Below are 17,352 nucleotides of genomic sequence, written 5' to 3'. Positions count from 1 at the left end.
GTATCTGCTTGCTCTTGAGTTCACATACAGTAGAATAATGAAAGCACATAAAATTACCATTTAGCAAGTAGAATGGTCCCATCTCAGGGCTGATGAGACAAAGCCAGGTGTTTAAAGCAGAAAATAACTACTGAACCTCTTGGAACACCACAAGAGCAGAGTTCTTGTGAAGAGTCTCAGACTATTCACTGTTCAAAGATGTAGTAATTCTTGGGTAATACTGCCACCTCCAGGAGTCCTGCCGCCTAGGTAGAATTGGGTTTAGTTGTATACAGAGGTTTTACTTCTCTCCCTAGTGGGCAAAAACCCTGTTCACTTGACTGGCATGGGAAAAAGTTTTAGGGATATGAGTGAAATGCTAGTGAAATGAAGGAGCCCTGAGTTCAGATTTGTGGAGAAAACACCAATGGGGGTCATATTAAAATGCTGCTAAAGAAGTCTCCAGGAGGAATTTTATTACTGCCTGGCAGATCTGCCAAGAACTCTGATCTTTCCCCTATAATTATTCATTATACAGTTTTTAGTATTATTTAATGTCCTGCCCTATAACTCCAGTTTGGATTGGTTCCCTACTGGTTAGGCCTTGAAATAGATACTGTTGCAAAATATTGCAACCCCTCCTAGCATCGCCCAGTGATTAACACACAGGGTAGGAAGTTTGGAGACTTTTTTCAGACTCAAATGATCTTGGGCTAGTCACTTGATGCCGTCTTGACTCAGTTTCCTCCTCGGAACAATTGGGAAATTACTGATGGAACACTAGGCTGACTTGCTTTACTTGTAACCCTTCTGCCAGGTAAAGCTAGGAGCAGCCAGGACCAGGTTCCATATCTAGGGGTTCCTCTCCATCAATCCCACGCAGAACTGGCTCGAGCCCCCTCCCGATAACTTGGAAAATTCACACAACAGCCCTGGGCACCTGTGAGAGGCAATGCTTCCCCACTTGCAAGCACAGCAGCCGAGTGTAGAAAAGGGAGACAGGCAACTTGGCATTAATTTGGGAAAATACCACAAACAGGGTTCATAAACAAACCATGAATAGAAGTCCCATCCCAAGAAGGTTGGACAATGCCCTTTTCCTCTCAGGTCTCCTTCACATGCCCAACCCTTCTCTGCACCTTGCTCACAGTGGCTACCTTTGGTCAGAGCAGACCTCGAGTTCAGAGATGCATCCGCAGAGTTCACCTGCCATCCTGAGTGGGGGAAGGTAAAGAGGCATCTTACTCTGCCGGTTACTCATCATCTATGTGCTCATTGGTCTCTGCTGCTGCCATGCTGGTTGCTCCTTATGCCTCGACAACACTGCTCCTCACACCTCTTCACTGGCTGCTCTGCCAGCCACCCCCTCCGTGCTCCTGCCTGCTTGTGGTGGGTTTGGTTTTGGGTGGACACCCAGCGATTTCTGCTCTTAGTGATTTTAGCTCTTGGCCCAAAGCACAGTCCAGCCACAAGAAATTTCACCATTCCCCCAAGTAAATTTAAAATAAGAACAGAGACTCCTTATGGACCCTATTTTAGCTCTATCATTGAAACATTGGGGAGGAACAGATTGAACCAGTCTTACCGCTAATGCCTGGAGGGCAAGTAGCCTGCTGATTGAGCATCCGTCCTTCCCTCTTAGCCCCCCAGAACTCTAGTAGTGGAGCCATTGTCCGTCCAACATCCTTTACATGGGCAGTGTCTCTCTCCTTTTGAAATGGGTTAACCTCAGTCTGTCTTTTCTGTATTCCCACAATAGTTGCAAGAATTAGAGATCATATTTCACAATTCCTGCATTTAGTGTTAACATAATTTGGGATCCCCACAACAGTCAAATTGATTGCAATGAGGAAAACCCCATTAGATCAGTTGACTATCTAGCAAATCTAAGCAAACTTGAGTGAATTGTGCTTACGTTCATACCCTCCGAGGCTCATTCTTTAAACTGAGAGTGTTTCTTTCTCTCCTTTTGAGCCATGTCAAACACAGCCTTTCTTTTTTTGTGTTCCCACAATAATTACAGACATTGCAATTAGCATTAGCACAATTTGGCCGTGTCTAGACTGCATCCCTCTGCTGACAGAGGGATACAAATCAAGCGCTTCGGAAGTGCAAATGAGCCCGAGATTTAAATATCCTGGGCTTCATTTGCATACTCACGCTTGGGCGCTGTACCGATCATGCACCCTTTCGAAAGTGAAAGTAAAGTGTAGCCGTGGCTCTGTCGACAGCCGGGAGCTTTTTCAGCAGAGCCTGTACTCCTCATTGAGCCATGGCTACACTTTACTTTCACTTTCGAAGGGCATGTGATCGGCATGGTGCCCGAGCGTGAGTATGCAAATGAAGCCCGGGATATTTAAATCCTGGGCTCATTTGCACTTCCAAAGTGCTTGATTTGCATCCCTCTGTCATCAGAGGGTTGCAGTCTAGGCACAGCCTTTGTGACCCAACACCAGCCAAGTTGATTACAATGAGCAAAACACCATCCATCAGCTGAATAGTTAACAAACCTAAGCAAATCAGGAGCAAGCTATATTTGCTTCTACACACCCAGGGTCCCTCCCCACTTCCAGCTAATTGTAAGTGACACATTCCTTCAAATCCTGCTTACATTCTCACAGGAGCAAACCCCTGGCATAGAGATCTGTCCCCCAGGGTGTCCCCCTTTTTCCTGGCACAAAGGAGACAGAAAGAATTCATTTGTACCACTCTGTCTTATCTTTCCCCACTCGCATGGGATAGATTAGCAGTTGAATGACTGTACCTGAACATCTGGGCTCTTGACATCAAAACTTCTTGCATGTGGAAAATTAGCACAATCTGTCTCATTAACTGCATTTTGTTTTGCAAGTGTAGGATCCATTCCTGAAAATCGTGACTTCCGGGTGTGGCGGATGTGCCAACTTTCACAGAATGGGAAGACAAAAAGGTTGTGTCTGTGGAGCAAGGCTATTAAAAAGCCCAAGCACATATTTACAGACACACACCCCTGCTCCATTATTCCCAAGACACAACATAGAGATGTTGCAAAGTTGCACCAAATAATTTGGAGTCATGTAAACATCTTGCAAGTATATAGGGATGATCTTGGAAAATGGGGGAAGTTTGGGAAAATCCTGGAACAATTTAGGGTCATCAGCAATATTTTAAATTTAGAAAAATCTTTGGTTTTTTTATATAATATTCAGTGTCATGAAACACTTGTTGAACCTACAGTTAGTTGTCACTTTTCCCTTACACTGTTTTCTTTAGTTGACCTGGTTTTAATTTTATTCAATAGTGTGCTCTTTAAGATAAACTATAAGGTAACAAAGCAAATACTGTATTGTTTGATATGTTGCCTTTACAATCTGCCTGTTCCATCCTGTGTTTTCATTGCAACACTGTTTTCAAATACCATTTTAAGCATCACTGTAAATCATGGGACATCTCTTTCATTTAAAGCATCTCATTTGGGCGCAATGTGCACACATAAAGCAATGTGGGTTTATACTTTATGCTTAGTGCTCAGGACTAGGAGTCAGGACTCGTACCACAGTCTTTGCCCAGCAGTGTTCACTTGTAGTGCAACAGTAGGGCACATACTACCTATGATTTTTCTTCAAAATACGCCTGAACTCCCTGCAGGGACTTTAAACTCTGTATTCCCATGTTGCTTAACATTCAAAATGTTGTCTTTGTCAGTACACTATCACACCACCAGGTGGCATGTGGAACCAAGAAAAGGAAATATTTATCTATTATAGCCAGTCCTGAACAGGATAAAACTTTAGAGTCTACATGTGCCCTTTGAATTTACTTGGCACAGAAACAATATTTGCAGCCTCATGTTATTAAACCACTTTGCCTGCATCTAGACGGGCAAGTTTTTCTGCAAAAGCGGCCACTTTTGCGGAAAAACTTGCCAGATGACTACACTGGCCGCTTGAATTTGCGCAAGAACACTGACGATCTAATGGAAGATTGTCAGTGTTCTTGCGCAAATACTATGATGCTCCCGCTCAGGGATAAGCCCTCTTGCGCAAATACTTTTGCGCAAGAGGGCCAGTGTAGACAGGTAAAAACTGTTTTGAGCAAAAAAGCCCCAATGGCAAAAATGGCGAAAAACTTTTCCGTTAAAAGCATTTGCAGAAAATTATGCCAGTCTAGACGGAGCCTGTGATCTTATGGTCTTATTTCTTCTTTTTGACTGCATGACAGCTGGGGCCAAACAAAGATACTGGCATGGTGTATTAATTATTCCCATTTCTGTCCTGCTAAATAAGGTCACAACAAAGTTTAGTCTTTATCACTTGAGGTATAATTCAATGCAAACACTAAAACCCTAACTTTCATATAGTTTAAGGGCTGTTCTTCAGGCTGGGTGATGGTGCAGTGTATTATATTCTGTTTATTTCCTGTTATACAAAAATACAGATCCTTGTTGTAATCCATCCTCTCGCCCTGGCAGTCTTTTGATGCATTAGCAGTTTAACCCTGAATCATATTACCAAGAGAATGCTGACACAGCAGTTCTGCTTTTGCTTCTTGTACTTCACTGGCAGCTCACTGTAATCCTATAACAGCACGGAAATCCGTATTTAGGATTATGGCCCTATCATACACAAGAGAAGCCAATGGGAATTTTGGCATTCCTTTCATTGGAGCATGATTATTCCCTTTCTTATTTTCTGGATAGAGAAATGTGTTTGTCTCATCCAGAGTCTCAGTTCCACGAGATTTTCCCCAACGACTATGCAGATTTACCAGTAACCTGTTTGAGACCATGCTACAAATAAATTGCAGAGTCAGCAGTAATGTATTTTTTGGGGGCAAAACGATGCTGCATGTGGTTTCAGTTGAGCACACACACTTCTTGTTTCTCAGCATTTGGCAACTTATTTGACTACCTCCCGTGACTTAAAGATTGGCTAAAGGAAGTTTGTGTAACAGGAAATAGACATATCTAGCTGATGTTTGTGTCTATGGTATGATCGACATGGCATGGATAGAGCTGATCAAGAGTTTTTAGAGGAATTGCTTTTTCATTGAAAAATGCTGGATCCTTGAAACCAAAACTGTGCAAAATCAGCTCAAGTTTGATGCATTTCCCAACTCCAAAAAATTCAAATGATAAATCATAGTAAGAATGTCTAGAAAAGTGTTTTACACTTGTCAGACTGTTTCATTTGGACCCTTTCAGAACTAAAAGTTTAGTCTTCCAGTTCAGATTGACTTTTCATTTAGAAATATAAGTTAATTAGACTGAAAAACGGTTCACAAAAAACAAGAACAAAAAGACTGAAATCATAACACAACATTTCAGATTTTATCAAAACAAAATGTTTTGATGAACCCGACATAGAAAAATGTTTGTTTGGTTTTTGTGTTGGTGGGGGGGTTTGTTTTTGTTTTTGTTGTTGTTGGGGGTGGTGGTGGTAGTGGTTTGTGTATATTTTGGGGGAATTTTGACCCTTCATTCCAATACAAGTCAGGGAAATGTTTCCTTCCCTACCCCAGCACTGAAAGCTCATGTGTTGCACTTCTACCTCTTCCTGAACTGGGGAAGCCAGTATACAGGAGAAAATCCAGACCTATAAACTCCTGAACCTTGCCAGAGGCTGTGTTTTCATAGTAAGTCTTAGTTCTCTTTCTGGACCCTTGTGCAATTATGGCCTGATCTAAGATAGCTAATTCAAACCTTGAGTGGGGTGGGCTGTAAGAAATGTGGATGTGAATTTGGCATCTTGGGCCCATCTAATGAAAACTACACTCTGCCTGAAGTTAAAACTCCACAAGGCTGGTTTGTCTTGATAGCATGCTCCATTGGGGAAGGTATAACAAATCCCACATCCGGTTTGGATGGACTTGGCCTTAACAGTCTAGTCTGTATGTTCTGGGTAATCAGGCCATAGCCTGCCAAGAAAACAAGAATCAACTTAGCATCAAGATGTAGGAATCAAGCCAAGGAGTTCACCCTAAGGGAAAGCCAAGAAATAGCTCACTTAGACCATGTCTTCACAAAACAGAAGATTGATGCTGCCGTGATTGATCTCCCAGAGTTTGATTTAGCTGGTCTAGTTAAGACTCACTAAATAAAACTCAGATTGCTCCCCCATTGGTGTCCGGGACTCCTGCTTCTGTGAGGAGTAAGGGAAGCTGACAGGAGCATTTGCTCCCATTGGCCTCCCACTGTGGGAATGGCACGGAAACTTGAAATAAGGTACGTTGACTACAACTATGTAATTAATGTAGCTGGAGTTGTGTATATTAATTCAACATTCCCTTTTAGGTTAGACTTGGCCTCAGGTCATTGTGGAGCACACCATGGGTATGTCTAGACTACATGCCTCTGCCGACAGAGGCATGTAAAATAGGCTACCCAACATAGTGAATGAAGCAGGGATTTAAATATCCTTGGCTTCATTAAAATAAAAATGGCCACCGCGCTGTGCAGGCTCAGCTGATCATTGGCACAGCGCATAAGTCAAGACGCAGATTGGTCGACAAGGGAAGCCTTTGTTGACCGCTCCATTATGCCTCGTGAAATGAGGTTTACAGGAGTGGTCAACAAAGGCTTCCCTTGTTGACCAATCCACGTCTTGACTCACGCGCTGTGCCGTCGATCAGCTGAGACGGCACAGCGCAGTGGCCATTTTTATTTTAATGAAGCCAGGGTTATTTAAATCCCTGCTTCATTGACTATGTCGGATAGCCTATTTTACATGTCTCTGTCAGCAGAAGCATGTAGTCTAGACATACCCTCTGGCTGCATCTAGACTGGCATGATTTTGTGCAAAAGTGGCTGCTTTTGCGCAAAATCTTGCTTCCTGTCTACACTGGCTGCGAGTATTTGCTCAAGAACACTGACTTTGTAATGTACAAAATCAGTGGTTCTTGCGTAAATACTCCAACGCTCCCGCTCAGGGATAAGCCCTCTTCCGCAAGTATTCTTGCTCAAGAGGGCCAGTGTAGACAGCCATGTTAATTTCTTGCGCAAGAAAGCCTGATGGCTAAAATGGCCATCGGAGCTTTCTTGCACAAGAGAGCGTCTACACTGGCACGGATGCTTTTGCACAAAAGCAAATCTTTTGCGCAAAGGTACATGCCAATATAGATGCTGTCTTGTGCAAATACTTTAATGGAAAAACTTTTCTGTTAAAAGTATTTGCGCAAAATCTTGCTAGTCTAGACGTAGCCTCTGTGTCTACAGTAGAAAGTGATGCAAAACACTCAGGGTCTGAAGCTGCTGCCATCCCAACCTTTCTAGACTCTGATAGCTCTGGCTTGAAAAACAAGACTCTGGTTCCAGCCTCAGCCTCCTGCATGTTGGCGTAGTGCAATGCCATTAGGGCTCTAATGCCCACAGAAGCCTATGGGAGTTAGGAGCACTTCTCTGAAGATTCTGCAATTTGGTAGCAGCCGATGAGTGTTTCACTGAATATCATCATTTGATTTGTATTGATTCCTTAAGAAAGAAATAAAATGGCTATTTTCTTTAAATACATTGTGACCTTTTAGCTGCCAGGGGTACACCCACACAATTCAGTGCTGATGTTTTAAATTGACCCAACACCACAGATCTTATGCCAGATCATAGCTGGTGTTAAACAACATAACCTTTTGGCCTCAGTGGAGCTGTTCCCTTTTACACAACTGAGATCTGGTGTGTGGTCTCTTAGATGTACTCAGTGTGCTTAGCAAAAGCAAAAAGGTCAAAAAAACAACAACAAAGAATAAACAATGGAAGGAAAATTTATTTTTCTATTATTAATAGAACAGGAAACCATGCTGCTGTGCAATGAATGTATAAGGTCGCCTTAAAAACAATTGAGCAAAGGTTATGTTTATAATACATCATGCACAATTATTTATTATAGACTCATTACAAATTGTGGCCGTTTTAAACCATCTTGGGTAGTGACTGCAGGGGATAGTGACTAAGTTTTAAATTTTAATGTGGACAGATTAAATTTCATGGGGTAGCTGTTACAAATGCACATGGGCTTTGAAAGAAGGGGGAAGTATTGACTGGCGTATGTAAGAAATAATTGGTTTACAGCAGGGGTGGGCAAATACTCGCCCACGGGCTGGATCTGGTCCGTCAGTTAGACCCTGATGGAATCCACTGCTATATTTACCTGCATGGCCTCAGGTACCAGTAATTGCCATTCCTGTCTAACGGGAACTGCGATCACCAGTGCCTGCAGCCGTGCAGGTAAATTTTGTAGCGGCAGCCTGCCAGGGATTAACCCTGGTGAACCACCACTAGTTTGCAAATTATATTTATGCTAACATGTGTTGCAGAGAGGTAGATGATGCCATTCTAGAGGATTGGTTATGTTACGGTAATTGGTATGCTGAGATACAACCTATCACCAGTAGATCACTGATTAGGAATTGGTGCAGGTCAAAAGTCTGATCATGAATATGCATGTAGGTGATGTTTTTGTTCATGCAATTTCTAAGAGAATTTTGTTATGGTCATTCAGTAATTTTTCTGTCTCAAATGTTTGTTGTGTTGTCAAAGAGGTGAACCAATCCGAGGTGACCCGTCACACATCCTGTATAACGAGCAGCGACTAGTCCAGTGGGGTGTGCAAACCACTCATTGGCCTTTGACACACTTCTCTTCAGTGAAGAAGGATGTAGATAAATTGGAGAGAAGAGAGGCCATAATTAATAGATTTAAAAAACTGCCTTTTGGGAAGAGAGTGTGTGAGGAATTATTTTGAAGAGGTGCTATTGTAACCCATACGCCTACTGGGTGTGGATCATTGTCCCATGCAGTGGCACTGAGACTACTTACAGAGAGAGAATGAGTCTGCTCTACAGCCTTAGCTGAGAATCAGCTGGTTTTTAGCTCAGCCAGTAGAGGCTCACGTACTAAGCTCCAGAGGTCCCAGATCCATACACGTTACACTATGGCCTGTCCTCTACAGGTCAGACTAAATGATGACAATTTCCCCTCTGGCCTGGGCATCTATGAAACACTGGTGAACATCAGTAGAACTCTGAATCAACAAATGAACATACAGTGACTACAAACAAGGGAAGTGACGGGGCTAAGCTATTGACAAGTGTAACGGGAGGGGACAGCCCCGCCCTCCTGCTCCCCCGCTTGCTCAGTCTTTCCCTGTCCGTTCATGGCTCATGCTAGCCGTCCTCCGTTCGCCGGTCACTCCGCCAGCCTCTCCTGGGGCTCCCGGGCTCCACAGCAACCTGCTCCGGGCTCGTCTGGGTCGGGCACCGGTTGCCACATGGCTCCGTCTGTCCCTTCCGCTCTGCCCACTGCTGGCCGCGGCTTTGCTTTGGTGGGCTGGGGCCTGCTGAGCCGTCCCTCCTCCAAGCGTCTCGCCGCTACCTGTGGGGTTTGAGAGCACAGCCAGTCCCCACTCTCTCCCCCCGCCCTGACTCCTGCGTTCGCCCTTTTGGGCGTCCTGGGCGGCGTCCCGCCCTCCTACGCCCCTCCGTCCGAGCCCGCCTCCTGGGCCCTAGTGCCTGCCCGCCCGGCCTCCTGGACGTCTGCGGCTGCGCAGGCAGTTGGCCCGGGGCTGTCTGCAGCATCCGTGGCGCTCCCACCCTGAGCGGCCCCTGAAAGGCGGCTGGGTTTGGCCGGGACTCGGCTCTCCCCCGCGGTCCCCCGGGCGCTCGTTCTGGCCGCTTCCGGCCCTTCCCCGCTGCTGGTGCCCGCCGGCCGGTCAGGCTGAGTGCGGGGATCAGCTTCCCCGTAACAACAAGGAATGGTTTGTCCAGCTCTGACCTTCAGGCACAAATTCAGTAAAAGTAAACATTTAAAAAGAGCTACATGATTTGAAGTGCTGAAGCCCCTTTTTCAACAGTGGCTTAGAGTAGGCCTCTGTTGCAGCTGGGGTGCAAGAGAGAGAGCTTGTATAGAGGTGGGCCAACAGAATTGCCAGGCCCCTGATCAAGGTGGGGGGAGTGTCTCTCAGAAGGGGCAGGGCCCTAGGCAGAAAGGACAGGGTGGGGGCAGCCAGCCCTCAGTGCCACCCAGATCATACCCCTCTGCCCCCAGCCAGCCCTTAGTGCCATCTGAACCATGCTGTGCAGCCATTTAAAAGGCAAGGAGCCCTGGGCCCTTTTGAATTGCTAGGTGCCTGGGCAATTTCTCCCTTCTCCCTCACCCCTGTCAGCAGCCCTGAACATCACTAATCAGCTCACTAAAAATAGAAGGGAGGATGCTCCAGTGCAGGCTGCAGCATAGGCTGCACAAGCCTGCCTGACCCACTTGGTACTCATGTCATTGCCCGGGTGTCTTCCCTTTGATGTTTAGCAAGCTAGCTAGAGTACAGCTGGCATAGACCATCTAGGTGAGCTGCCAGTCATGCTCCCAGCTGCAGCGGAGATGTACCCTTCGGCCCTCAGTAGCTTAAGTCTCAGGACCAGTCAATTTTCACATTTGCAAATGTGATTTAGACTCCATTAGTCACTTAGATGCTATTGAAAATGGTACCCTAAAAAAAAAGCACTTAAGTCTCATTGACTTTAATGGGATGTAAGCATGGGCTTAAATTGTTTGCTGAACAGGGTGAACTTACGTACGTGCTGAAGTATTTCGCAAACGGGCTTCAACGAGTATTCAGATTCCTGCCTCAGTTCATGGGGATGCATTCTGAATTTACGGTACCATCTCTTCTCATAGATTGAGAACCAGGGGGTCACCAAATAAAATGAATAGGCAGCAAACAAAAGGGAAGCCTTTTTTTCACACAACGCAGCTCAACCTGTGGAACTCCTTGCCAGAGGATTTTGCAAAGATCAAGACTATAACAGGGTTCAAAAAAGAACTAAAGTTCACGGAGGATAGATCCATCAATGGCTGTTAGGATGGGCAGGGATGGTTTTGCTAGCTTCTGTTTGCCAGAAGCTGGGAATGGGTGACAAGGGGTGGATCACGTTATGATTACCTGTTCTGTTCATTCCCTCTGGGGTAGCTGGCACTGGCCCCTGTCAGGAGACTGGAGACTGAGCTAGATGGACCTTGGTCTGACCCAGTCTGGCCGTTCTTATGTTCTCTTCAGAACCAGCTCATACATTGTGCTCCACTTTCTACTACAACATTCTGAAGATGCTATTTGTGGACACAACTAGAATTGTTCATTGTTTTCCACTCTGTTTTAAAGGTAAATAAAAAACCTGTCTTTCTGGATTTTTAAAAGGGTGGGCTAAAAATGTCAAGTGGTGTATGTACACAGTAATTATCACCGGCTAGTTAGCAAATGTTATTCTTGTAAATGCTTTCTACACTTGTAGCATTTACTGGTCATCAATAATTCAGGTTTAAGAAAGAACAATGTATTTTCAACATCACAAAAGCCAACGTGGAGCTATTCATATTGCAATCTGCTTTACAAAAAAAGGCATCAACCAAGCCAAGTAGCAGACTCCTAAGGCAGACTTAATGCCCTGTAGAATCCTGTTACAGTCCTTTTTTGTAATTCTAGAAGACAGAAAATAAAATTTTACACTCGAAAATAATACGTTTAGGTAAATAGCATAGAGCCATGTGTTTGTCCAAGAAATGGTTAGACTTTGCCAGAACAATACTGTTACATTATGAATCTTTCATGAGCTCTGAAAGTCATAATGGTCTGTCACTAATGCCCATTAATGATCTCCTTATACCGCGAGTATGGGATTGATGCTTCTGGCCGGTACCTTAGAGAATACTTTAAATGTGCCTTAAACTTTCTCTGGTCTACTCTCTCTGTGTCTGCTCCAAATGTAGACGGCAACTGTCTGGGTAGGATCAGCTTGTAAGGAATCATGGCTTTGGGATTAAGAAAGTCTTATTCAGGTAAGATGTATTTAAACAATATTTTTAGAGGAATAAACTGGAAGGCTTTTTTCCTGATAACTAATCCTTCTGTAACCACGATAAGGAAGTGGATGGAGGTTTTATGGAATAACATATATTCAAATCATTCAGTTGCTTTTCTCTTTTCCATCAGTTTTTTTCATTACTGTGTAAATACGCTTTTGTAAAATGAAGAAACAATCATTATGGTTAATCCATACTGATTTAAATGGTAGCTAGTATCATTACATATTGCTAAAACGGCAAGTTGTTCCTGTTTTAACTGCAATATTCAAACAAATGTAGCATGAGTTTATTTACTGGCCTTTAACTAGTGCATGTGAACTTCTTGTGATGTTTAAGGATAATTTTTTCTTTAAATAAAATATGGGTACTCGTTCACCATCTGTTGTAATTCCTATTATATGGGGATACTGCATCTAATGTCAGCTTAGGGAAACAGTGCAACTGCCTTTTTAAACGTTAAATATGAAAATGTAGGTAACAATGCATTTTAACACAGTTATTCTGTTGCAAATGACTTATGTAGAGGCTAATTCATGAGGAGATAACTAACATTCATTTAATTTTGAAAATGTGTTGTTCTCCTTCGCTATGTGAAATGATCAAATTATTGACAGAACCAGCGCCCTACACCTGACGGAGAAAAACAAACCTAAGACATCCTGAAAAAAGCCTCTAGAATCACAAGCAATATATAATGTTTTTAACTGTACTGTTTTATTGGGTGGGTATAAATTCTTTATTTGAGAAATAATCCTATTTATTTCTAAGTGACATGCAACCGCCACATTACTGCTCGATGAAATTCACATGGTAAATATAAATATGGAGAGAAAACCAACCAATCTGAAATAACTAAGCACATTTTTTTAATGATCAAATGTTACCTCTCACCTTTGATTCAAGTATTAAACTACTAATAAATTCCCTTGAATTCAAAAAAGTTGTAAAAATATAATGCTCTTTAAACAATTAAAGTGATTTCCAAATCTCTGGGTTTTTAAAAGTTTTCCAGCTCTAATAGGCATGATATAAATGTCAGTGATGATTTATAAAGACAAAACTTTTTAAATTAATGCCTGTTCAAAATTACAAACCAATTTTTTCTTTAGTTACTCCCACAGTAGTTACTGTAAACCTTTCCTTTAAGATTAGCAGGATTTGGCCCATAGGGCCTGATTTCAAAGCCCACAGAAGTCCATGTAAGGCCATTGATTTCAACTGGCTTTGGAGTTAAACCTTAGATATCGTATAATCTTATGCCTGGATCTGCAGATAAACTGGTCAGCACCATGGACAGAGGATAAAGCCCTACTAAATCCTCTGGTAAATATTATCCTTATGATTAATTTGATTAGATAACAAAATGGTTTTAATTGGAGTTGATAAGTATTTTTCTACTTACATGCAGCAATTTTAATTCAGATCAAGTATTATATCCAAGGTGAAAGTATTGTATAGATCTATTAATTTGAAGTTAAGACTTTAATGGGATAGCCTTTGTATGAAGAAAATCTAAACTGGTTTTGGATTAAATATAAAATCCAGCAATGCTTACTTCCTATTTGAGCTGCCCATTTTCCAGATCACACACCTTTGCTGTTGATTACATCTTTAGGTACTATATAAATCTGCTGCAATTAAGTATCACCAGGAATGGATGTTAAAATGGAATAGGAAATTTCAATGACCTTGTGGTGGCAATGGCAGGAATGGACTCTAGGTGTCCCTGTTGTTTCTGGTTTTGTCAGTAACTTGATGCATCTGGGTTTTTTTACTGAACATGATGGGCGTTTTTCTTACTTGTTTATTTCAGAACTGTTTACATTTTATTGTTATGTAGGATGATTCAGTGGTGAGAAACTGTGGGTTTCATTGAAAGCCCACTGAAGTCAGTGGCAAGATTTTTGGATCAGCACCATTTATTAAGATTCAGATTTAAAGCAGTAATCATCAATAAATTCAGCATTAAGGGTCAAAACCTGATCAAAACATGTTACATATGACACAGCTGTGAAAGAGGGAGAGAGAAAAGAAAGTACTAGATGAGACTGAAACTTCTCCATGGAATTACAGCCTCAGCTCTGGATTTCATGCCATTTGTATTCCTCAGCCACAGTCTCAGTTGTGGCTGAAATGTATTCTTTGCACGTCTGGATTGTATTTGCAAGTCTAAATGGAGAGAGAGGAAGAAAACCAGTTCCAGCTTATGTTTAAAATGTCCCATAATTATGAAATTTGAGACTTATTTTCATAGGTGTTAGGCAGCTTCATTGATAGCCAATGGGAGTGGTTGGTGCCAAGTACCTCTGAAAATCATACCTTTTAGTCATCTTGACAACAGTAAGGCTACTGATGTGCAGTGACCACTGTCTATCATGCTGGCTAATATTGTCTCATTGTGCCTCCTTGACTGTCTATATCCATTTGTTATCTATTGTCTTAAATTTAGGCTATGTCTAGACTGCAGACTTCTTTCAGAAGAAGCTTTTCCAGAAAAGATCTTCAGAAAAAACTTCTTCAGAAAATGTGTCTACACCATGAAAGTGAATCGAAAAAGCAATCTGTTTTCTCAACAGATAGCGTCCGCACTGAATGGATCCTATCTCGCATATAAGCTGTGATTACTATGGGTGGAATGGCCAATAGGGCACCTGTGCTTTTACCTTTTTCCTCTTCTTGCGAAAGAACTCCCTTTTCCCTGTCCACACGCGCCTTTTCTGAATGAGCTCTTTCGGAAAAATTCTTCTTCCTCGTAGAAAGAAGTTTATCAATGTCAGAAAAACCCCTCAGTTCTCTTGATTTTTTTTCGAAAGAATGCGATTGCAGTATGGACGTAATTGAAGTTTTTTCAGAAAAACCCTTAGACTGTAAGTTTGGGGCTGAGGCTGTCTCTTTGTTCTGTGTTTGTACATGGGGTCCTGTGCTAATAATATGATAGATATTATGATCCTACAAGTCACAATTTAGGCCTTGATGCTGCAAGGCGAACTATGTGTGCATTTCCTTGGGCCATGGACTTCAGCAGGCCTCCCTGAGAGTGCACTACTCATCCAGTGCAAAATCAATTGCAGGCCTTCATCTATAGAACTTATGGGTGGACAAGTACTTAGACTCTCATCCTGGTCTTTCAGCAACTTGTAAATATTCGAGTTGGGACATCATCATCTGCCTGGCCTAGGGGATGCACAGTTTCCTGGGATCTTGCCATTTGTATTCATAAACGATGGCAGTGTTTCCCAAATGGTGTTCTGTGGAACCCCGGGATTCTGGAAGTGTAAATAAGGGTTCCGCGAGAACATTCCATTACAGTAACATTTTATTATTAAAAAAATAATATTTAATATTTATGAATTTTATTGAAAACTATTTTCATTTGTGTTTGCCACGATAAGTGTAAAACCAGCTTAGCCAGAGAGTGGGGATGATGATGTCACTACTCAGCGCTGAGCACGCAGTCAATCAGTGGTGCGATCGCCTGTTAAATCCCCGTACTCACTCTCCGGGAGCGTGGATCACGTGGGTGACTGAATACGAATATACTAGCACCATGCTGGACAAAGTCGAAGCTTCAGTTGTCAAACCAGTTGCTTGTATGGGAGTGTGCATGCAGTGCTTTGAGAATACTTTACTTCAGTATAGTCGTGTGATTTCTTGTATTTAAAAATTTAACAGACACAAATATAAATTGACTGTGATAGATCAATCTATATATTTACATAACAATAATACTTAGGTCGATAATAATAATATGACAAGTTTATAGTATCTACACACAGAATTTAAATTATTGATAGCAAAATTATTGGGGATTCTGTAAAATTATTTTGAGTTTAAAAGGGTTCCATGGCCAAATAAAATTGGGAGACACTTAATTATGGGATTCCAGATCTGTAGCATGGATGGGGTTATTCCTAGTTTTCAAAGTATGATCAAGCAGACAAACTTTTAAATAATTCAGAGCATGAGTGTGCTCAGTTTTTTTGTGCTCAGTTTCTTCACGACTGCAGCTTGGGTTCCTGCAGGGCTGCTGACTAGGAGCCACCTAGGTAAGTGCCTCCCAGCCAGAGCCTGCCTCTGACACACACACCCATTCCTCTCCTCCCCCACCCAACTACCTGTTCCAGGCCATCACCCAAACCCTCTGTATCCCCTTTCCCCCTTTCTCCCAGGTCACAACTCCCTACCATACCCTGCACTCCCTGCTAGAGCCCCTCCCCACAGGCCAGAATCCTGTCCTGCATCCATACCTCCTTCTGGACTCTGCACCCCAAGACTCTGCTACAGATCACAACTCCCTCCTTCACCCAAACTCCCTCACAGATGCCACACCCCCTCCTGCATTCTAGTCCCCTACCCCAAGCTCCCTTCTGCACCCAACATCTGTCCCAGACTCCAAACCACGTTGGTAAAAATGCGCTCCTTGACCTCTTGCCAAAATCTTGGCACCCCTGCTATAATATATAAAGAGAGTGAAAACATTTAATGTATATCGTGGTTTGGAAGGTTTTTTCAGCATAACTTCAGGGTGGCTGTCTGACAAAGCCATCATACCAATAAGTCACAGCGTACCAAATAAGTGCCACGAAGAATTTTATACCATACTAGGTAACTGTATTTTGTTTGTGCCACTTATTTTACAGCAAAAAAATATTTTACAAGAGTTTTTGAAGAAGGTTTTATTTCATTGTATTGCTATATTGTACCCTTCAACCTGAGGGGAAAAAACCAGGAGATAATATATCACTCAGGGTCAATTGATATAGACTTTAGGGAGAGAGAAAATACAGCCAATGAAGTTTAGAATCCTCAAAAATAGCTTTGTTTGCCCATCGTAATGTTCTGGCTGTATTTGACAGTCCACAAGAGCAAGAACAAAATCCATGTATCCATTTGAAAGGAAGGATTTCCAAATTTTCTCCAATGGCAAAAGAAGCCATTTCTAGTCCAGCTTGTCCATGAGGTATTAGACTTTCAACGTGTTGTTAGTCCGGGATTCAATATTGATCCCCTGGCCCTCATTCCATTGCAGTTTTGCAGGGAAAGAAGTACAATTTTCTACATTTTGAGCCGTTTATGGCTGTGGCTTGCTTTTTTATAAATGCCAGCTGATTGGAGCAGCTCTGGGGTTTGAATGGTTAGAAATAGCCCTAGCTGAGATGAAATTGAGGGCAGAGTGCTGGTGAAGCAGTTGAAGACACTTAGCATGCAGTTCTTCACTTAGTTGCACAGATATCGCCACATCACGGTGAGGGAGAGAACTGAATATTCGTGAAAGGTGTTGGATCAACACAACTTAAGATCTGAATCCACAGAACAAGGATGTATGTATGTATGGATGGATTTCGTGGAGTATTCAGTTGATCAGTAGTATCTGCCTCATGACCTTGCCTTTAGGAGATGCACTGGATGGGGAAGCTACCCATACAGGTATTTTGGGAATATGGGATGATTGAATATGGTTGCTTAACAGAGGCAAAATGCATTCCCCCTCCCCCCAAAATGCCCTCCTTTTTCAAACGTCAGGTCTCTTATGGTGCACAGCCAGTTCG

The 17,352-nt window shown here is 42.6% G+C and overlaps 1 protein-coding gene across 6 annotated transcripts in view; it reads left to right on the top strand.

The window, feature by feature from the left end:
- Positions 1-17,352, top strand: part of FGF13 (fibroblast growth factor 13) — a 408,650-nt gene that overhangs the window by 277,993 nt on the left and 113,305 nt on the right. The window contains exon 1 of one of the 6 annotated variants that reach the window (XM_006115450.4): positions 11,722-11,776. The exons of the other annotated variants lie outside the window; for them this stretch is intronic. Coding sequence (XP_006115512.1) covers positions 11,746-11,776 — 31 coding nt within the window. The 5' untranslated portion in view covers positions 11,722-11,745. Of the gene's footprint in view, positions 1-11,721; positions 11,777-17,352 lie in introns of those variants that run through there. 6 annotated transcript variants of the gene reach the window in all.

This window comes from Pelodiscus sinensis, chromosome 13 (assembly GCF_049634645.1).
Source record: "Pelodiscus sinensis isolate JC-2024 chromosome 13, ASM4963464v1, whole genome shotgun sequence".
In the NCBI taxonomy this organism is placed as follows: Eukaryota; Metazoa; Chordata; order Testudines; family Trionychidae; genus Pelodiscus; species Pelodiscus sinensis.
Note: the sequence above shows the minus strand (reverse complement) of the source record. Positions and strands in the feature narration are given on the sequence as shown.